This window comes from Haliotis rufescens, unplaced genomic scaffold, assembly GCF_023055435.1.
Source record: "Haliotis rufescens isolate VD_foot unplaced genomic scaffold, xgHalRufe1.0.p SCAF_6, whole genome shotgun sequence".
Classification (NCBI taxonomy): Eukaryota; Metazoa; Mollusca; class Gastropoda; order Lepetellida; family Haliotidae; genus Haliotis; species Haliotis rufescens.
In genome coordinates this window covers 49418335-49442421 of record NW_025964334.1, presented here as the reverse complement: position 1 = coordinate 49442421, position 24087 = coordinate 49418335, and the positions used below count along the sequence as shown (strand labels likewise).

At 39.7% G+C, this 24087-nt stretch overlaps 1 protein-coding gene across 3 annotated transcripts; it reads left to right on the top strand.

Moving 5' to 3' along the window:
• Positions 1 to 472: 472 nt before the first annotated feature.
• On the top strand, positions 473 to 22492 carry LOC124126167 (mucin-5AC-like). Of its 3 annotated transcripts, XM_046489539.2 has the most exons (16): positions 473 to 625; positions 3505 to 3669; positions 5497 to 5661; positions 7172 to 7336; positions 7704 to 7868; positions 8891 to 9034; positions 10977 to 11117; positions 11664 to 11806; positions 12128 to 12209; positions 12658 to 12726; positions 13345 to 13509; positions 14080 to 14244; positions 15130 to 15651; positions 16050 to 16214; positions 17174 to 17728; positions 18711 to 22492. In XM_046489539.2, exons 1-16 carry the CDS (start codon positions 553 to 555, stop codon positions 19634 to 19636), a joined length of 3810 nt encoding a protein of 1269 aa, XP_046345495.2. In that variant the 5' UTR covers positions 473 to 552; the 3' UTR covers positions 19637 to 22492. The 3 variants fall into 3 exon arrangements, with proteins under 3 accessions (XP_046345495.2, XP_048242363.1, XP_048242364.1); XM_048386406.1 differs by lacking the exons at positions 7172 to 7336; positions 7704 to 7868; XM_048386407.1 differs by lacking the exons at positions 8891 to 9034; positions 10977 to 11117; positions 11664 to 11806; positions 12128 to 12209; positions 12658 to 12726.
• Positions 22493 to 24087: the final 1595 nt, after the last annotated feature.

The window sequence follows — 24087 nt, the reverse complement described above, 5'->3', positions numbered from 1 at the left end:
CCTGCCGCTTAACGTTCATGTCTAAAACACAAGTACGTTCTATATATGGCAGCTTTTTAGAGCTCTTTTCTAGGGGAGGCATGGGTTTTGTGGAATAAAATATGCTTCCCCGAAAAAAGCATTGGTTTGACAGAAATACGGGGATTTAAGTGAAAATATTTCTTTTCGAGTTCTGGTCTGTTTATACATAGTCATGTGACAGGAATTCATTCAAAATGGGTTAATTCCGCCAATCGGATTATCGGGACCATTACGTGACCCATGGACTGTAGTTTGGCACGCGAGGAAGTTCGGAGGACGTTTTATATATTCATTTTACAAATTATTTCATCTTTGGTTTGTTAAAAGTTTTCGCCCATTCGAATTGTTTTATTTTATTTGTAGTAATATACTAGGAAGTGCTTCTGTGTTGTTTGGCCTCCAATCCCATCATTCCAACCACTTCCGGTATTAGTATTTAGACTCAAGCGACTGTTTCTCTCCAGCGCTGGTCATCGAGGATATACGTGACAGTCTCGTTATCGGGACAGCAGCAGTGACTCCACTCTAATCATGCAGTTGTTGGAGGTGTTGTGTACGATAACGTTGTTACTGTCGTTACTAGAACAGTCAGCATATGCAAAAAGTAAGTACTGGCGTTGAGATTCTGTGGTATTATCCGTATTTTATTTCAAATATTACTTAAACTGTATAATGATCAAGTAGCAGCATTAAGCAGACTAGAAGGGTGTTTACCGAATGTCAACGGATAAGTTTGAAAATGAAATATAAGTTAAATATAAATAATTAATTTCACAATGTCACAATATATTACCTCGCTTTCATTTGCATTGGTATTGGTATTTTCATCAACACCATCAGATGCGGATTACGATGAGAATTTGCTTTCTCTTTTTATCTCTAAATATAAGATAGCTTCGCCATAAATCCCAAAGAACAATGAAGATCGAAGCGTGGTTTATTTCAAGATAAAATATCATTCAATCATGATGTCATTTCTGGAGATTCGAATATGCGCTCGCAACTTTGGGTCATATATTGGACGATGTTATTTTTGAGTTGTTCCCCATACATGTAGCTGGGCTACGCAGATAAAGGCATCGCATCCAAAAGTGGGAGAGATATGACAATCGGTATCAGGAGAAAAGGTACAGATGATATATATACGTCAGGATTGTGAGAGTATGCAGGAAATACTAAACTTACCCGAATTTTGTAAAGTGGACTTGTCCGACATTGCCAAGGTCCAGGGAATAATAATTATTAAAATTTAGGCGAATATTTTTAAAGCTTGTACATCTAATCAACTTCCTCAAAGAGGCTGTCCATTATGTTAATATCTCACATAAGAAATAAACGACTCGTGGTCGTTGTTTATCGTACAATAAAACAATCCAGGGAGAATAAACCGTGAATGTTTTATTGTACGCTAAACAACGACCACGAATAGATCAGTGAAAATCAGTGATGACAACAGGTGTTCGCGAAAAAGGAGAGCATGTGTATCCCTATCGGTATCCTCACACAAATTACATAAAAAAGTAGAATAGTGTGTGTGTGAGAGAGAGAGAGAGAGAGAGAGTGGAAGAGAGAGACAGAGTGAGAGAGAGAGAGACAGAATGAGAGAGTGAGAGAGAGACAGAGTGAGAGAGGTAGAATGAGGGAGAAGTAGAAGGACATGCAACAGCAAATATATGCGAAGCAGTAAGAAGAACAACTGTTGACAGAATATATTTATATGTGTGTGTGTGAAGTAGTACGGAATACAACTGTTGACATATATATATATATATATTCTGTCAACAGTCATATATGTGTCACACATATATATATGTGTGGGTATGTGTGTGTGACACATAAATGACTGTTGACAGAATATATATATATGTGTGTGTGAAGTATATGTATGTATGTATGTATGTATGTATGTATGTATGTATGTATGTATGTATGTATGTATGTATATATATATATATATATATATATATATATATATATATATATATATATATATATATATATAGGGCGGACAAGTACATGTACTGATCACGCTGCTGACAACAAGGAAGATGTCCATTTAGGCTGAGACCAGTTATAATATTTCGACACTTCTGACACTTCACATCATAAACCTTTCTCCATTTCCAGGAAGTTTTCATGTTCTGGTAATGTTCTTTTTCAAAAATGTCCTCCTTCCTGGTCCCAAAACAGGTCATCCAAAGAGTTTAACCAGACCGCCAGATCACACACTTGTTCAGCGAAATCGCCTACATTTTGTGTCAAACACCAAATCAGCATTGGGGAAGCCACGTCGACATGAACATTTCTGAACAGCCTTCCTCGGTCACCTTTTAGGGGTCGGAGAGTGGCTCTGTGTCACCCTGCTTCTGCATCGCCATGTACATGATTTGCTAATGAGAAAACTAATCAGATGCGGTCGATAACGTTCACAGATGAGTCATGTTTCTGTTGGACTGGATTGGATTCTTACGATGGTGGAAGAACACATGTGTACGAGAACACTACATATTGTATCAATTATGGTTTGAGGAGGAATATTATTAAACAGATGAACATAGATGTAAATGACAAGAAATTTAACTTCGAATGGTGACTGTTCTTGCGATGTCAAACATAAATCATAATAACCACATTATCATCATAATAATCACTCCTGTTCTGCTTATGACCTTTGAGCTTTTCCAAAGTCAACAAAACATAAATCGGTCAAAGTTCTGTTGCCAATGATATTGTCAATTCAGGCAATTTTATTTTCTTGATACTCGGATATACCATGTGCACACAAAATATAAGAAGTGTCTAAGAAATTACTGAACTTGAATGTGCCTTCAATAAAAGTTTGTTTTAGCTTCTGTGACTTATCGTACAATGGTGTTTTAGATTAAAGAATTCTTTTGTCATTTATTTCTATTGATAAGCAGATTATCTTAAATAAAGTGAATTGTCTTTCAGTCTGCTATAGAAGCCAAATATATTTGGACCCACAACACCTGGTTTGTGTTATCAGAACATCACTCTTGGCCTGTAAACGATGGGGACATTTTCGAGCAGAGTATTTTTTCAATGTAGGATACTCGTAGGAAAAAGCTACTGTATCGTCAGCGCTTTTTACTACCTTGATTGAAATAACAGTTAACAGTTCGTCATGTACGTTCAGGCGTTCGGGCCATGAAACAATGTTCCTCGTAAAATGCTTACCTAGCCACCATGCTCTCCTCCTTGTTTATCCCAGTATGCGGAAAACTCTTTAGCCACCACTGATAAATCTTCAGATAACTTGCAGGTTCAAATGACATTCACCATAGTAGAACTGGTTTTTGCATTTCTATGGCATGATTATCGCGTTATAGTAATAATATACATGACATGACAAGACATAGCTAACAATGTCCTTCCACAAGATTGATTCATATATTCATCTTAAATTTATCTTTGTATTAAAGCATATTCGTGGAAACAATATTTTGCATTACGGTTGTACAGGGAGGACATGTCCGAATTTGTCCCTGCCAAATGGTCGCGTGCGGATGCAAGACAGGGACAGGGAGGCTCACTTCGAGTGTAAGAAGAACTATACGAGACTGGGGGACGCGACTGCTGTGTGCAGGGGGTCGAATATATGGAGCCATCCCACGCCTATATGTATATGTGAGTACCCGTCTGTGTACATGTACCCCGAACCACCTCATCTCAATATGTATATGTGTGTATCGATGTTTGAATATACCCCAGACTATCCCATCCCTATACTTGATTACCCTTCTGTACATATGTACCACTCCATTCTACTCACCCTACATGTATATGTGAGTACCGTTCTGTGTACCTGTATCCCAGACCACCCCACCTCTATAAGTATATGTGAGTACCCGTCTATATATATGTATCCCTGATCAACCCACACCCACCCCGACCCCTAATCCAACCATCCCACCCCTATATGTATGTGTGGATACCCTTCTGTATATGTGCATGAATGACCACTTTACGCCCACCCCAACCCCCACCACATACCACCCAACCAACCTCTATATGTAGTGGCAACCATACGCCAACCCTATTGTAATACTGGTACTACTCTTGCAATCGTATAGTATCTTTTTCAATATATGTTGTAATATTATTGAAGCAATTAAACAAGAGGCCCATAGGGCCTGTATCGCTCACCTTGATATTTACGCAATTATGACAAAAATATACAATTGCTTTGTACAGGTATATAATACTGCAAATATTTCGTAATTTTGACTCAGCATTTAAAAGGGGTGCATGGCAAATCTGACAGCATGAACGTGTACTTCTCTAGATACAAATGTAGAATAAAGACCGTTTTCATGATCCAGGATCTACGTTTCCAGGGGCAAGGCTGGACCAAAGGGCGAATCCTATAGGCATAAATGTATTATTCTCTTCATAACAAACAAATGTATACAATGTTTCTGTTAATTATAGGGTGGGGATAATGTTGGTTTGCTTGTTATAGCCTTTGGGTATGCCGGACAGATGAACAGAACGGCCAGTCCTGGTAGCATATGTGTATTTGTCATATTACACTAAGCAATCACATGCATACATGTATATGGCAATAGGGTGGGGATCTCAACTGTTTCCGAGTTTTCACCCAAGAACTTAATCCCATAAGTGTGTGGCTCAATTCAAATATGATTGTGTTTGTCTCTTAATGCCCAGCAATTGTATATATGGTTATGGGGATCTCAACTGTTTTGACCCAGGGGCTAAGTCTCCAGGGGCGGAGAAAGACCCCCGGGCCATCCTGCTATCATATGTGCTATTACACTCCGCAATTGTACATGTGGATTTTATGGTTGATATCTATCTCTTAGTTTTAGAGAAGAAGTCGATTAAAGCAATATAGCCAAATTACTCCTATTTTGCCCAACCCCTTAGCCCCTTGGGGGGCAGCCCCACCATTTGTACAATTTTGAATCCTCACCACCGGAGAATGCTTCCAACCAAATATGATTGATATTTATCTCTTAGTTCCAGAGGGGCGGTCGGGTAGCCCAGTGGTTAAAGCGTTCGCTCGTCACGCCGAAGACCCGGGTTCGATTCCCGACATGGGTACAATGTGTGAAGCCCATTTCTGGTGTCCCCCGTCGTGATATTGCTGGAATATTGCTAAAAGCGGCGTAAAACCATACTCACTCACTCACTTAGTTCCAGAGAAGAAGTCGCTAAAAGCAATATAGCCAAATTACTCCTATTTTGCCCCACCCCTCAGCCCCTTGGGATGTCAGCGCTATCATTTGTACAATTTTTAATCTCCACCACCCAGGTATGCTTCCAGTCACATTTCGTTAATTTCCAAGCAGTAGTTCAGACGAAGAAGTCGTTTGTAAAAGGTGATGACGGCTGGACGACAGACACCACGTTATGGCATAAGCTCACCTTGGTCCTTCGGTCCCGGTGAGCTGATAATTTCTTTAAGAAAATGCGTCAATGTTCTGTTTCCAGCACGCGGTTGTCCCCCTCTTGGTGCTCTCCCTCAGATGAAAGTGAAAAAGAGCTACAATGGAGCCCTTTTCAAGTTTACCTGTCCAGTAGGAACCGAACGCACAGGACCGGAAGTCATCACGTGCGACGGGCGAGAGTGGAGTGAAGATCCCCCTACCTGCAACAGTAAGAACAATGCCATTTCCCCCACCAAGATTTGACCTTTTGTTCGTATACTGTGAAAACGGTTCGTTCTCCAAGCTTTGAACAATGGAAGTAATGTTTAATTTCAAGTTACAATACGCACATTGGCCGTATGTTCTAAAGGTTTATACATTGACTTCTTTATCAAGGACATTTCCAAAAGTGGCTTCCTTTGGGTTGTTTTGGACTGATTTAGATTGACTGATTGGTTGAAATGCGTACATTGACCGTTTATTCTAGACTTTCTTACAATGTCGTCAAGAACATTTTAGAATATTGATTCCCTTGGGTTGTTTTGGATTGCCATATGGTCAGCATAGTGTCTGTATTAAAAATTTATTACACTTTGGACATTGCTTTTGGATTTAATCAGTGTACTACCATAATTTAATAGAATGGTAAGATTTGGAATGAAAGCTTTGGCATGAACTGATAATCTCCAGAGGAGCATGCATGATTATGGGAATGGTTTATGGGGATTCTCTACAAAATATGCTAAATTGAACAGGAAATAAATGAATTAGAGGGACAGATTGACTTCTTTGTATCATTCCATAATATAATTGACCCGTGAAGATTCCGGGGTAGAATAGGTCTTCAACAACCCATGCTTGTCGTAAAAGGCGACTAACGGGATCGGGTGGTCAGGTTCGCTGATTTGGTTGATGCATGTCATCGATCCCAATTTCGTGGACCGATGCTCATGATATTAAGCACTGGATTGTCTGGTCCAGACTCGATTATTTACAGACCGCCGTCATATAGTTGGAATATTGCTGAGTGCGGCGTTAAACAACAAACCAACCAACCAACCATAATATAATTCTTCTCACTGTTTGTTATATACAACACAAATATATGCCTTCTCAACCTCAGGATAGGGCATGACTTGACCCTAGTCGTCCCTCATGATCGTAGGTTTCGAATGCCAGATTCACCCTGAATATGTGTCTGGATTTCTCAGTAACATACCTGTGCTCGTTGGTTTCACCAAAGTAGTAAATGCATGCGGCCTATGAAGCTTTCCCACGTCAAGATGACACGCTGTGATAACTGAAATACTGTTCAAAGCGGTGGTTAAATCAATCTCAAAAACTCACTCACTTTCCTATAGGAAATATGTTGTAATTGTCTCATATGATCAATATCTACCAACTGGGAAAAGCTTACCTAGCCACCATGCCCTTCCTCCTTGTTTACCCCAGTAAACGGAACACTCGTCAGCCACCACTGATAAATCCTCCGATAACTTGCAGGTGTTATATTCATCATCATAATGGAACTGGGTTTTGCCTTTCTATGGTATGAGTATTATCGCGTTATAGGAATAATATACATGCCATGGCAAGACTTAGCTAACAATGTCCATCCACAAGATTCATTCATATATTCATCTAAATGTATCTTAGTTATTATTATGAAATATTCGTGGAAACCATATCAACATTATATTGGAAAGTATAGTATGAGCTTTTACATTACGCTTTTATAGGTTGGAAATGTCCGAAGTTGTCTCTGCCAAATGGACGCGTGATGATGCCGAGAGGGGGCAGGCTGGCTAAATTTAAGTGTAAGAAGAGATATACAATACTGGGGGACAAGTCTTCCAAGTGCCAGCGTTCGAATACGTGGAGCCACCCCACGCCTATATGTATATGTGAGTATCCGTCTGTGTGCATGTACCCCAAAACCACCTTACCTCAATATGTATATGTGTGTATCCGTCTGTATGAATAAACCCCTGACTATCCCATCCCTATACTTGATTACCCTTCTGTGCATATGTACCAATCTATTCTACCCACCCTATATGTATAGGTGAGTACCCGTCTATATGTATATACATGTGTCCCTGATCAATCCATAACCACCCCAAGCCCTAATCCTACCATCCCTCACCTATATGTATTTGTATTACTGGTACCACTTTTGCAATCGTATAGTATCTGTTTCAATATGTCTTGTAATATTATTGCAGCAATGAAATAATTTCTTTAAGAAAATGCATCAATTTCTGTTTCCAGCACGCGGTTGTCCCCCTCTTGGTGCACTTCCTCAGATGAAAGTGAAAAAGAGCTACAATGGAGCCCTTCTCAAGTTTACCTGTCCAGTAGGAACCGAACGCACAGGACCGGAAGTCATCACGTGCGACGGGCGAGAGTGGAGTGAAGATCCCCCTACCTGCAACAGTAAGAACAATTATACCATTTCCCCCACCCAGATTTGACCTTTTGTTCGTATACTTGAGAAAACCGTTCTTTCTTCAAGCTTTGAACATGGAAGTAATGTTAAGTTTCAACTTACAATACGCACATTGGCTGTTTATTCTAAAGGTTCATACATTGACTTCTTTATCAAGGACACTTCCAAATGTTGCATCCTTTGGGTTGTTTTGGACTGATTAAGATTGACTGATTGGTTGATATGCGTACATTGACCGTTTATTCTAAACTTTCTTACAATGTCGTCAAGAACATTTTCGAATGTTGATTCCCTTGGGTTGGTTTGGATTGATTTGTATTGTTTTGTCTTGTTTTGGATTGTGTATTGCTCTATGGTCAGCATAGTGTCTGTATAAATGATTTATTACAATTAGGACATGGCTTTTGGGTTAAATAGATGTACTTCCACATTTTAATAGAATGGTAAGTTTCTGAATGAAAGCTTTGGCGTCAAATGATAATCTCCAGATGAGCATGCATGTTAACGGGGATTTATTAACGAGGAAATAAATGGACAGATTGACTTCTTAGTATCAACAGACACTATATATATGGCCGTCATGGAAGAGAAGACCCACGTATCATCCCATAAAATAATTCTTCTCACTGTTTATTATATACAACAAAAATGTATTCCTTCTCACCCTCAGGATGGGGCATGACTTGCTCAAGACGTCCCTCATGATCGTAGGTTTCGAATGCCAGATTCGCCCTGAATATGTGTCTAGGTTTCTCAGTAACATACACACCTGTGCTCGTTGGTTTCACCAAAGTGGTAAATGCATATGGCCTGCGGCGCTTTCCCACTTCAAGATGACACGCTGTGATAACTGAAATACTGTTCAAAGTGGTGGTTAAATCAATCTCAAAAACTCACTCACTTTCATTTAGGAAATATGGTGCATTTGTCTTATATGATCAAGATCTACCAACTTGGACATATTTAGTATTTGAGAAATGCTAAGGTTGGCTATTTGCTCACTGATCAGGTATCAACACAATGGAGTGTGACTTTGAGAAGGGTATCTGTGGGTGGGGCCAGGATACCTTTGACAACTTTGAATGGACGAGAATGTCGGGAGCCACGTCCACAAGGGGTACAGGACCTCCCGGAGACCACACCACTGGCTCAGGTACCAACTGTGCATGGTCCCTTTAAACTGGATGGTCAGAGTCTAACCACAACAAAATAACTGTGATCATATTCTAGTCCTCAACAGTTCTCTCATTTTTCTTGAAGTCTTCATGTGAACTGGTGACTTATTTTGGGTCATGGTAACCCTTACTGGCTTTTAAAAGATTTGTTTTATATTCAAATTTGTGAAATTAAACATTTTGAAACCAAATGTTGCGTTTTGTGCGATGTCGTGAGGTGCACAGAAGGTTATGACTTTCTTTTAACCCCAATACGCATTAAAACGACATGTCTGTAATTCTGATTCGTCTTGACATGTGGTTTGTTGCGAACACCATTCAAACATTCAAACAAGTATGCAATGATCTTTCGTCCATATCATTATCATTTTCATTAATTTGTATTTAATATGTGTTTGTGATTGCAGTCACATTTGTCTTCAACTGAACTTTCTCTCATTTAACAATATCACACTATTAATCACATGTATATTGGATCGATTGATCGCAAGGAAAACAATTGGGTTTGGGGTACCTATGGGTCGTGTTTACTGGTAACGGTAGTATGTTATGTGTATCGGTAAATCAACGAAATATGGAAGATCGTAGTTGTGCTCCGAAATAACCTAATAAAATACAAATGTCTATGTGCTGTCATAGAGCCGAGTCATTCGCTATAGTAGAAGAAAAAGGAAAATGTATAGAGTGCCTCTGGTCCAACTGGTCGTTAAAACCTGAGTGATATTGACCAGAACGGAAGACTCGCGAAAGCCGTATTTTGGCCACTGATCTGGTAATATCCAACGCTATATAATCATATAATTATGAAACCTCGAGTGTAATGGAAGTTTCCCAGGAATATTATTCAACATTTCGATGCATCCTGACCTTTCGAATTCCTTTGCTTAAAGTAGTACTTCACACTGAGTTCGATCTTTAATTCACATACTCTTGCAGATAACATCCTTGAACCTTGCGTTCATATTCAGTTCGAAATGTCCGCCACGTCATGAAAGACGCCATGTTACTATAAACTGCTTCAAAAGCAAACCAATTGTCGAAAAATAAAAGATATTGTTGTCGACATTTGCTTTACCATTTTCCACAAATTGCACGTTATTTAAGAAACAAACTATGTTATGTAACACCAAACAGATGATGCTTAATATTATTGATTTGATTAACTTTAAATGTTAGTTCTATTTCTTATCTCCCAAACTGGGCCGTCCAGCAAGGGTGCGCCCCTATGTTTTGAATCATATTAATATTAATGTTGTCTTAAAGTATTAAAACACATGTGACTAACGCATTTTATAACTTGCTTCATGTCTTTATGTCCAGAAGCGCCTATCGGAAGGGCAGGAAATGCTTACCCGTTTAGCAAACAGCTGGAAACTGATTTTCAGGAATCAATCCCTGCCCAATGTAATATCTTTTGGCAGATTATCGAGAGTGGTTGTTCTCTGGCGTGAACGATTTGTATTATGTTTGGTGTCTACATTTCACAACATTTGAGGTACAGCGCTAACCAAGTATGCTGTTGCCCATTATATATGGTCTAAATACCTTCTAGAAAGTTCTTTACAGTCCTGGATTGGTTTAACTGTTCTAGAAGAATCCCGATTACACTTGACTCCCAAATCATCTAGATATAGCAATTTCAACACCACTGCTTGCATTAGATAATACTATATTCTAACCACTGTCAAACACAATGCTTTGAACTTCTACTGAAACAAAAACAATGTAATACTATTACAACATTTGTTGTTTAACAATACATAACACTGCTATATCCCATTAGTCATATAAAGAATACCATGGCCTTTGAAGCGCCACTCACCGAGCATTATCTGATTGGCATTAGCACGTTATGTTATTCGAGTGATCCATCCTGTGTGTGTTGTTTAAACTTATCGATTTGTGTATGTGTACCTTCAGGATTCTACTTGTTTATGAAGAGTTCGAGTCCAAGGAAGGCGGGGGATACTGCCCGACTTATCTCGCCCGAATACCCACCCACACTCCGGAACATGTGCTTTGAGTTCTGGTACCACACGAAAGGACCATCGAACGACGACGGTGAGTGTTCGTCAATCGCCGGAAATACTTCGATGAATGTACGTTTAAAGTTTTGAGGATTGGTTCGTTTGATTATGTACAGGAACATTCTAAAATATGTTTAGAATCAATCAAGATCTGAGAATTTAAGCTCTACAACAGAGTGAAGAATTGAATTAAACGCAGCATTAACGTAATTTGGTTATATACCTGGTTAATGTGAGAGAAAGTATCAAAGTTACTTCAATCTGACAGTCCATGTACATTTTGCAAGACGATATTAAATGCAATATGCACAGGTTTAGTCCAGAGAACTGGAAGTTGAAATGCGTTCTGCGTCATGCCACTTAGGATCCATGTGTACTAGTTTCGCTCCGGATAATGATCCCCGAACTTTTATCACAATATCAATGCTCATGGAATTCATGGGCCAGAAACCTATGATACTGGGTTCGATTGCCTGACTTCCATTATTCTGGTTTTCCATCGTCTTCAAGCTCATTCACTCTCTGTAATGATCACTTCATGTGAGGCTGACATTTATTTTGGTGAATCAATGTTCCTCAGCTGTGGGAAGCCTGGAAATATATATCCTACCCTATACAGCCAACATTGAGGAAAGTGAACCCAAGTTTTACCACCATCGGAACCAAGGAAACGAGTGGCACCGCGGACTTGTGAAGATCCCTGACCATGACCACAAATTCAAGGTAGAAAATATATCTAAAACACATACATGTATGTGTGTGCATAAGATATACATGAATTGGTTTATTTTTCCCTTATAACCAGTTTAATGGATGTGCATGTGTCCATGAATTAACCGAAATGATTAGACTTAGACACGCACTGAAATGATTTGACGAGCAGGAAATCACACTGACAGTGTTTCAGGCTTTCAAATTAACAGCATAAACATATTTTATCTTTTCTTAAAAGCTGTTACTTCGTTGTTATTGAAACCATTCGGACCTCGTTAATATGTATTGCTGATCTCGCCATCATGCTTCGCAACATTATTTTCCGCACAGATCGTGATAGTTGGGACAAGAAAAGGGGCGTATGCCAGCGACATCGCCATTGACGATCTCCGGATGTTCAACTGTTCAGAAGGTACGGCATTACCGTGTGTATAGACATGAACGAACGGAAGGAATCAGACCATAAAAGTCTTGCTTCCTCATGGTGTTGGAAATTAGAAGAAAAAAAATCGCATCGAAAAATGCCATCATTGAAATATTTAGTTTAATAATAACATGAACTTTAACTTGAATTTGCATATCATATAACATTGCTTTATGAACAAATATTTTTATAAAAAACATCAGAATTTAGAAGTTATAAAATTATATGAACATTGAATGTAAATTATCATTCAAACATTGAATATAAAAGTTAATTATCATATCATATCAAGCTTTCTATACATATCCATTCACTTATTGATCTTCTAACTCTTATAAGGATATAAAGATGTAAGTAATGTCAGGAGACAATGATGGTCAATATGATCCTTTATATTTCACCTGACAGTTGATTTCATAGATTCCATTTTATGCAGTGACTACAACAACGATGCAAACAACAACAACAACAACAAAACGAGCAACCAGGATGACTGTAAAAACAGGTATTACCGACAGCGTTATGACTGCAGACCGTGTCAGATCCACAACATCTAGATCTGCCAGTAGTACATGCAAGAAATAGTGCCTTCTGGTAAAACGACTTTGTCTGTACTGACGACAACGACTGCTAATTCTGTGACAACATCTGCTGTGATGTTTGAATGTAGGATACACGTGGGTGAAAGCTACTGTATCGTCAGCGCTTTTTTACTACCTAGATTAAGATAACGGCAAACACTTCGTCATGTGCGTTCAGGTGTCTCAGGCCATGAAACAATGTTCCTCGTGAAAAGCTTACCTTGCCACCATGCCCTTCCTCCTTGTTTACCCCAGTATGCGGAACACTCGTCAGCTACCACTGATAAATCTTCCGATAACTTGCAGGTGTTCTATTCATCATCATAATGGAACTGGGTTTTGCCTTTCTATGGTATGAGTATTATCGCGTTATAGGAATAATATACATGCCATGGCAAGACTTAGCTAACAATGTCCATCCACAAGATTCATTCATATATTCATCTAAATGTATCTTAGTTATTATTATGGAATATTCGTGGAAACCATATCAACATTAAATTGGAAAGTAAAGTACGAGCTTTTACATTTCGCTTTTATAGGTGGGAAATGTCCGAAGTTGTCTCTGCCAAATGGACGCGTGACGATGCGGAAAGAGGGCAGGCTGGCTAAATTTAAGTGTAAGAAGAGATATACAATACTGGGGGACAAGTCTTCAAAGTGCCGGCGTTCGAATACGTGGAGCCACCCCACGCCTATATGTATATGTGAGTACCCGTCTGTGTACATGTACCCCAAAACCACCTAACCACAATATGTATATGTGTGTATCCGTCTGTATGAATAAACCCCTGACTATCCCATCCCTATACTTGATTACCCTTCTGTGCATATGTACCACTCTATTCTACCTACCCTATATGTATATGTGAGTACCCGTCATTATATATATATATATATATATATATATATATTTATATATGTGTGTGTGTGTGTGTGTGTGTGTGTGTGTGTGTGTGTGTGTGTGTGTGTGTGTGTGTGTGTGTGTCCCTGATCACTCCATACCCACCCCAAGCCCTAATCCCACTAAATAATATGTATTTGTGAATACCCTTCTGTATATTTGCATCAATGACCACTCTACACCCACCCCAACCCCAACCCCAACCACATATTACCCAACCAACCTTCATATGTAGTGCCCATCATACGCCAATCCTATTGTAATACTTGTACCACTTTTGCAATCGTATAGTATCTGTTTCAATATATGTTGTAATATTATTGCAGCAATTTAATAAGTTCTTTAAGAAAATGCGTCTACTTTCTGTTTCCAGCACGCGGTTGTCCCCCTCTTGGTGCTTTTCCTCAGATGGAAGTGGAAGACAGGTACAATGGCGCCCTTCTCAAGTTTACCTGTCCAGTAGGAACCGAACGCACAGGACCGGAAGTCATCACGTGCGACGGGCGAGAGTGGAGTGAAGATCCCCCTACCTGCAACAGTAAGTACAATGCCATTTCCCCCACCAAGATTTAACCTTTTCTTCGTATACTGGAGAAAATCGTTCTTTCTCCAAGCTTTGAACATGGAAGTAATGTTTAGTTTCAACTTACAATACGCACATTGGCCGTTTATTCTAAAGGTTCATACATTGACTTCTTTATCAAAGACCCTTCCAAATGTTGCTTGCTTTGGGTTGCTTTGGACTGATTTAGATTGACTGATTGGTTGAAATGCGTATATTGACCGTTTATTCAATGTCGTCTAGAACATTTTCGAATGTTGATTCCGTTGGGTTGTTTTGGATTGATTTGTATTATGTATTGCCCTATGGTCAGCATAGTGTCTGTATTAATATTTTACAACAATTAGGACATGGCTTTTGGATTAAATAAATGTAATTCCAGATTTTAATAGAATGGTAAGTTTCTGAATGAAAGCTTTGGCGTCAAATGATAATCTCCAGATGAGCATGCATGTTTACAGGGATGGGTAAAACTTGGAATAGATTCGCTACATAAGATGCGAAATTGGATAGGAAATACATGAATTAGTATTAACAGACTTTATATACGTGGCCGTCATGGAAGAGAAGACCCACGTATCATCCCACAACATAATTCTTCTCACTGTTTATTATATACAACAAAAATATATTCCTTCTCATCCTCAGGATGGGGCATGACTTGCTCAAGACGTCCCTCATTATCGTAGGCTATTTGCTCACTGAGCAGGTGTCAACACAATGGAGTGTGACTTTGAGAAGGGTATCTGTGGATGGGGTATCAGGATATAAGGATGTAAGTAATGCCAGGCGACAATTCTGGTCAATATGATCCTTTATATTTCGCCTGACAGTTGATTTCATTGATTCCATTTCATGCAGTGACTACAACAATGATGAAAACAACAACAACAAAACGAGCAACCAGTATGACTGTAAAAACAGGTATTACCGACAGCGTTATGACTGCAGACCGTGTCAGATCCACAACTTCTCCCGCTAGCACACGCGAGATGGCCAAGAACGTCACCATAGAAATAGTGCCCCCTGGTGAAACGACTTTGCCTGTACCATCGACAACGACTGCTAAACCTGTGACAACTTCATCTGTGGGTCCGACTACCACAACTGTTGTCACTACATTACAAACTACACCAACAATGTCAAGCATATCAGCAACATCTACAACTTCTACCACTACGAAGATGACAACACCGCAACGACAAACTTCGACAGTGAGTAAGCTCACTTCCAACACAAAGGCTCCAACTGTCACAATGACGTCAACTCCATCTACGCAACGGCCAACGTCAACTTCCACATCCTCGGCAGTGACATCAGTCTACAGTTTCACCAGCAAGGCCAAAGCGAACGCGACTAACGGCACCGTCACCACTTACGAAGGTGAATCTTAATACGTCACAACACCTGCTCTCTCTCTCTCTCTCTCTCTCTCTCTCTCTCTCACGTAAAATTCAAAAATGTCCTCAATGTCCTCAATATGTCTATGATAATACTTTCTAAAACTTTACATATTGTAAAGACCCTGCATGCTGTTACCCTTATCAGACCAAGGATCGTATGTCACTCTTTGAAACATTCGTATTAAGACCATGGACCTGGGTTTTGTATTTCTAGCATGAGTATTATCGCGTTGTAGGAATAATATAACCATGTCCATCCACAAGATTGATTTATATATTCATCTAAAATGTATCTTTATTATTATGGCATATTCGTGGAAACCATGTCAACATAATATTAGTAAGTGTAGTACGACCTTGTGCATTACGGTTTTATAGGTGGGACATGTCCGAAGTTGTCTCTGCCTAATGGTCACGTGGAGATGCAGGTGCGGGGCAACTTTGCTTACTTCAAGTGCAAGAAGGGATATACGATACTGGGGGACGAGTTTGCGGCGTGCCGGAGTTCGAATACGTGGAGCCATCCCACGCCTATATGCGTATGTGAGTACCCGCCTGTATAAATGCATCTCTGGCCTTCCCATCCCTATATTTGATTACGCTCTATGTACATGTAACACAAACCACCCCACCTCAATATGTATATGTGTGTATCCGTTTGTATGAATAAACCCCTGACCACCACATCCCTATGTATGTATGTATGTATGTATGTATGTATGTATGTATGTATGTATGTATGTATGTATGTATATATATATATATATGTCCCTGATCACCCCACCCCCACCCCAACCCCTAAGCCAACCATCCCAACCCTATATGTATGTGGGAATACCCTTCTGTAATTGTGCATCAATGACCACTCTACGCCCACCCCAACCCCAACCCCAACCCCATATCACCTAACCAACTTCTAGATGTAGTGCCCATCATGCGCCAGTCACTACTTTGTCAAGGACATTTCGAAATGTTTCTTTCTTTGGGTTGTTTTGGACTGGTTTAGATTAATACGGTTTGTGTATTGCCCTGTTCTGGACAGTTGTCTGTCTTGACAGCTTATTACAATTATTAGAGCATATGGTTGAAATGCGTACATTCTAAAATTTCTTACAATGTCGCCAAGAACATTTTCGAATGTTGATTCCTTTGGGTTGTTTTGGATTGTTTTGTATTGTGTATTGCCTTGTGGTCAGCATAGTGTCTGTATTCATAATTTATTACAATTAGGACATGGCGTTTGGATAAAATAAATGTACTTTTATAAAAAAAATTTAATGGTAAGTTTCGGAATAAAAGCCTTGGCGTTAAATGATTCACTTACTTTCCTTCAGGCCATATGTTGTAATTGTCTTATATGATCAAGATCTATCAACTTGGACGTATTTAGTATTTGAGAAATGCTAAGTTAGGCTATTTGCTCACTGATCAGGTGTCAACACAATGGAGTGATCCTTTATATTTCACCTGACAGTTGATTTCATTGATTCCATTTCATGCAGTGACTACAACAATGATGAAAACAACAACAACCAAACGAGCAACCAGTATGACTATAAAAACAGGTATTACCGACAGCGTTATGACTGCAGACCGTGTCAGATCCACAACTTCTCCCGCTAGCACACGCGAGATGGCCAAGAACGTCACCATGGAAATAGTACCCTCCGGTAAAACGACTTTGCCTGTACCCACGACAGCGACTGCTAAATCTGTGAAAACTTCATCTGTGAGTCCGACTACTACAACTGTTTTCACTACATTACAAACTACACCAACAATGACAACCAAATCAGCAACATCTACAACTTCTACCACTACGGAGATGACAACACCGCAAAGACAAACTTCGACAGTAGGATCTTCAGCGAAGCTCTCTACCAACACAAAGGCTCCAACTGTCACAATGACGTCAACTCCTGCCACATCTACAACTTCTGCGCCTACATCTCCGCAACGGCCAACGTCAACTTCCACATCATCGGCAGTGACATCAGTCTACAGTTTCACCAGCGAGACCAAAACGAACGCGACTAACGGCAACACCACCCACGAAGGTGAATCTCAATACGTCATCTGCGATCTCTCTCTCTCTCTCTCTCTCTCTCTCTCTCTCTCTCTCTCTCTCTCTCTCTCTCTCTCCTCTCTCTCTCACGTCAAATTTAAAAATGTCCTCAATATGTCTATGATAATACTTTGTAAAGCTTCACTATTTATGTAAGACCAAGGATCGTATGCCACTCTTTGAAACATTCGTATAAAGACCATGGTCGAATGTACATGGAAAGTTTGGAGTTGAAAGGCTGGAGCTCACGATAAAAGTTAAAGTTGAAAGAGAAGATAAAGAGAACGTTGACCATAAGAAAATTCAAGTCGTCCCTCTTGTCACACAGTCTTGTGGACATCTTTTGTCATTGTTAATTTCATTTCACATAGTTTCACTGGTATCTTCTATTACGAGTTCAGATGGTTATATCAGTGGAAGGGAATTAGCTATTGGTAGCAGTCAGCAACCCGTGATCATATTATTAATTCTTACCGTTTACTAAGTACAACAAACACATTCCTTCTCATCCCTGTGACGTGCTCGAAACCCATGATCTTTTGTTCGAATCCAAAATTCGCTCTAGATATGTGTCTAGCTTTCTAAGCGCCTTACCCGTACTCGTTGGTTTCACCATAGCGGTAAAAGTCTGTGACATGCGGGGACTTTCCTCCCACATGAAGATAACACGTTGTGATAACTGAAATACTGTTCAAAGCGGAGGCTAAACCAATCTCACTCACTCGACTATATGTTGTTATTGTCTTATATGATCAAGATGTTCCAACTAGGATGTATTTAGTATTTGTGAAATGCTAAATTAGGCTACCTTCTCACTGGTTAGGTGCCAACAAAATGGAATGTGACTTTGAGAAGGGTATCTGTGTGGGGTGTATAAGGATATAAAGATGTAAGTATGTCAGGCGACAGTTAGGGTCAGTATGATCCTTCATATTTCACCTGACAGTTGATTTCATTGATTCCATTTCATGCAGCGACTACAACAACGATGCAAACAACAACAACAAAACGAGCAACCAGTATGACTGTAAAAACGGGTAGTACCGACAGCGTTATGACTGCAGACCGTGTCAGCTCCACAACTTCGCCAAACGTCCAGAACGTCACCATAGAAATAGTACCCTCCGGTAAAGCGACTTTGCCTGTACCCACGACAACGACTGCTAAATCTGTGACAACTTCATCTGTGGCTCCGATTACTACAACTGTTTTGACTACGTTGCAAACAACACCTACAACGACAAGTACATCAGCAATACATACAACTTCTACCACAACGAAGATGACAACACAGCAACGACAAACTTCGACAGTAGGATCTTCAGCGAAGCTCTCTACCAATACAAAAGCTCCAACTGCCACAATGATGTCAACTCTTGTCACATCTACAACCACTGCTCCTACATCTACACAACAGCGAAAGCCAACTTCCACATCCTCGACCGTTACATCAGTCTTCAATTTCAGCAGCATGGCACAACCGAACGTGACCAATGGGAAGGTCACCCCCCACAAAGGGGAGTCTCATGTCACGCACCGGCTACACTCAATGTCACCGCGTCCGGATGGAAATATTAAGTCCTCAGGTGACGATGACCATTTTACCGGAACTATTGAAAATGATATCACTACGCCATCTACGTCTGGTAAAGGCACGACATCAACAATACCTCCCGTTGTTCCAGCAGTAGCGGATGTAAGGAACACTTACAAAGCTTCAGGAGAAAGGGTTATGTCCCTTATTATCGGGATCTCTGCTGGTATTATTATGGGGATGATTGTGACTGACATTCTTGCATGGCTGTGGACACGCAACCAACGAAGAAACAAAGACCCTGAAAATGCAGAGGATGAACTAAACATGCACACAGCGTCAGATGCTGCGATAAAAAATACTTAATATAAATGATTACATTATGAATTGAGATTTAATGTTCAATTATTTTGTTGAATTTGAAGCCATTTTTTCACAGTGGTGTTTGGGTACAAGGAACACTCCAAATATATTGAATACTTTTGTTTGTTAAATGCGTTCAGCAAACTCAGCATGTGATGATGGTGAAAACAGAAAGTAATTGAAAAGAACGTTGAGAACATAGGACTATTTAGTGTATTTAGCAAATACATTAACATCGGCTTAAAACATATCTGTGACGTCATTCTGTTGTTTAAACGCTCTATTTTTCAGGCATAGAGGATTGTTTGTCAATTACACATAATCTTGAAACAACATTTCAAAAACTTTGCACTTGGAATTAACTGAATGTTTTTTTAATTTTTCTAACAGATGAATAATTTCAAATATTGTCGGAAAACATGTGTCGCCAGCGGGGTTCGAACCCGCATCGTTTGATTTGAGGACGTGTAACTGTCTACACTCAGCTACGGTAACACGTGAAGGTATGGTTTGAAATTAACTATTAAATATTCAATAATTTTGCATTATGCTTAAAAGCTCAAAACCATTATGCATATGTATATAATGTTGTATAAGAGCAGGTTACCTTTAGCAATGTTCATATTTATAGCAATTAGATAACCTTCAGGTAAATTCATGTATATTTACCATGTGCTAGCCATTGATGATATACTAGTCAATGGCCCCCCAAATATGAAGTGCCGTGCACCATGCATAGTCAATATCAGCTCGCGACGGAGCTTGGTACACGTCCAACAGCGGCAGAGAACGCATTCCTCGTGCAAGGGCGACTCACACAGTATAAATATAGACTCGAGAGTTCTGGTATATTTTTCAAATATTTTCACACACGAGAATAGTTTGTCAAAGCGTAAAAGTAGGGATGTGTTTTAAGTAAGGGAATATCTCGTAACTCTTTATTCCTTAACAATAATGGGCCCGGGCTCCTGCAGGGCCTCTTCCCCTCCACGTTATCTACTGATTTTTTTTTGTTCCTGCCACGTGTTTCTGGGACTACATTTCACATCATTAGTAATCGCTGACCGGCATGCTATTGACGATAAGACCGCCTCCGTGGTCTAGTGGTAGAGCGTCGGCCTTCAGAGAGGAAGGTACCAATACATGTTAAAAGATGATACTTGTTGTTACCCTGTCTGGTGCTCGGCATTCAGGGGATAAGACAAGGACTGGTCGGCTCGGAGTCAGTGTACTGTATCTGAGTGGGGTATTTATTTTAAACTGCGGCATGGTATCTCAGTGGGCTAGCGCTGTAAATCGGCACTGTTCCAGTACAAGCCGCCACACACACACGTACACGTGCATGCACGTCTTTTTGTATGATGCGGCCGGGAATCGAACCCCGAACCTTCCGCTCTCCGAGCGGACGCTACGCTCTACCACCACTTCACGGAGGCGGTCATTCACAATGAGTTAAGTGAAACAATGTACAGATGTATTCCTGGTGCATGCTCTCCTTGCTTTATATCAATATTTCTTTTATCTTGATCGTCATATTTTTTTTATCCTACGTATTAAGCTAACATTGGAACGTTCATAAACACAACTGTATAACTTAATATCTTGAGACTTCAAAATGTTACCTCTTTCAATGAAATCAGTATGACATTTTTGACCATACGCCAAGTTGGAAGGGTTGAACAATATATATATATGGTATTCTGAAATGGAAGGCTGACCTAGGGACAAGTCTAATACCTAGCTACAGAAAGAAACTTGTCAAAATCTCGGACGTGTTTTCATTTTATGTATTATTCCTACTATACATCATTGTCTTTATACATGGAACCATTTCACTCAGCAGCAAAGTGAAAGTGAATTAGTTTTTTGATTATTATTCATTAGGGCTATTTTATATACAAATTTTTAGTAAAAAATAATATGGTTTTAAATGTGGCATATTCTTTTCTGGGAACAAATTTAAATAGTTGTAGAAAATAATACACCAAATCATTAAAACCAAATTGTCAAACAATTATCCACCATTTGACTTAAGGGGACTATGGTATTTTTTTATCAATTACTGGTCAAGTTAAAGTGTCACTGAAGGCAAATACACATGGACGCTTGTTGCAGAAGACATCCGTCGTTGGAATGTGACAAACGGCCAAATGTATAGAAGTCACAATTTGTTTTTTATTGCCTTCATTGTGTGAGACAGTTTGTGCACATCGTGTTTGATATATTATTTCAAATATGTTCTCAATATACAGTAAAACCTCGTTACTCCGGACCCCTTTAAACTGGACTGTCCTTCTTCAGAGGGAACATCTTAGCACCGCCAATATATATGTGAAGGTAAATTACTCCATTGCCGAATTACTTGCTAATCTGAAAGCTGTTAATCTTGAAGATTTCATTGGGTAAGTAACCCCCGGATTAACGAGGTTTGGGATCATTCTATTTCAGCTTTTGGTAGCCTGTGCTAATGTATGTCAATAGCAGTGTAGTTGCGACAACAATACATGATTCACCCTGCAAAGACAAGTCATGTACTTAGAATTACATATTGTGGAACAGTTGAATCATTTCATAGATCATAGGCATAGCATGAGACTATTACGTTACCATATGAAACAAAACACCATACACTGCTATAGGAATTACTACAGTTACAATTGCATCACATGTTTGTGTCACTTCCTATGTGTAAGGTTACGGCCATGGATCAAGCTTGTAATTGTTTGTTCTATATTTTGAGCACTGTAATTGTACACGAGACGGGGCGTTTCCTTTTGTATACCAAGTTTCTTCACTCGTATGAGTGGAATATGACCATGGTGTAACCTATTTAAGGAAATAAATGCATGAAAAACTGAGGTCAGGTTGTCGTTTATTGTTAAACGCCGCCCTCAGTAATAGTCCAGCTATGTGATGGCAGCCTGTAAGTAAAGTCATTACCACACAATCCAGTGATTGATATTGTGATCAACGATCCACGCCATCGGGCTACAAGGACACGCTATCAACCAAGTCACTGAGCCTGACCAACCGACCAGAATAAGTTACTAGGGACCAGGGGTGGTGGGGTAGCCTTGTGGTTAAAGCGTTCGCTCGTCACGCTGAATGCCCGGGTTCGAGGAAGAAAGTTTTGTTTGAGTGTTCAAAGCAAGAACGACTTGTTTCAGTGTGTAGAGCAAGAGAGTCTTGTTTGAGTGTGCAGAGCAAGAAAGTATTGTGTGAGAGCGCGTCTGCAGAGCAGGAAAGTGTTGTTTGATTGAATTTTCAAAGTTTATTGGTAATTTCAAATGTTGTATTGTTATCTAAGCTTTCACTAAATTGTGGCGGTAACTATATTTACCTCACCGATTGCCCAAACGGTTAACTTTAACTCACAGAACTAATATGTTGACGTCAGTGAAATATTTGTTGAAAAAGATGTGCCATCATATATCTTTCAATTATTTCCTTTCTTAAAATTGACAATGAGTACAAAACACTGTCAACATCAGCTATTATATGGCAACTATATAGCGACTTGTAACTCGGAATTATGGAGTTCACGCTCATCGGGAATAAAAGTTATCCATAGTTATTTATTACCCATAGGGTTAGAAATAACCGAGTTCATAAAAATCGAATGTGCACTTGTGCAAATATGACTTCTCGTGTACCAGTGTATTGTTTCAGTAGCCGAACGGCATTGTTGACGTCATTCAAATCTTATTGTGACGTAAGGTCCGAATGACGTCACACAAGAAATGAAGTCACAGTTGAGGATTGTTGACGTCATTCGACAAATTGTAGTTTTCTAGGACAGCGGTGGTGATCAGTGCACGTTTCTAAAGGGGAGCTGAAAAGGATTAAGAAATAATGGGTAAACAACAAATTATTACACTCACATGTGTGTCATACTGATTTTACGAAACGCGTGTGAGAGCGATAGCGAGGGTAATACATGAATTCTTTCACGAGTTTGACACACACGCTCGTATAATAATTTCTATTTGATACTAGCGCTGATATAGCTTTACTTTACACAAAGGGGTAGAGCAAACTTTATTCCTCAAGCAGTGCACCATTAATCAAAGGAGCTGTCCGTCATCAAATAGACAGAAGATAATGCCATACGTTGTTGCGTGAACCACTCCCCTCGGTAAGAGAATGTGCATGAGTTATCTCAAAGGGACACAAGTCACTGTCTCTAGGTTTCCGCGAGGTATGTGGTGTCAGTATCGATACCTTTGAAACAACGTCCGCCTCTGGCCACTTAAATTATCAAAGTTAGTAGCCTTCAAGAAGGCCCGAGCCGTGAAAATAACCTGATTGACGTACATAGCTATTGTCAATGTGAAATGTACAATTCTGGCAATGTCCAGGGTGTGCTGCACTCATTTCACATTTGCTACACAAAATGCAACTTTATCCGAAAGTCGCTAGCTATGACCTCGAGATCTAACTATAACAATTCAGGG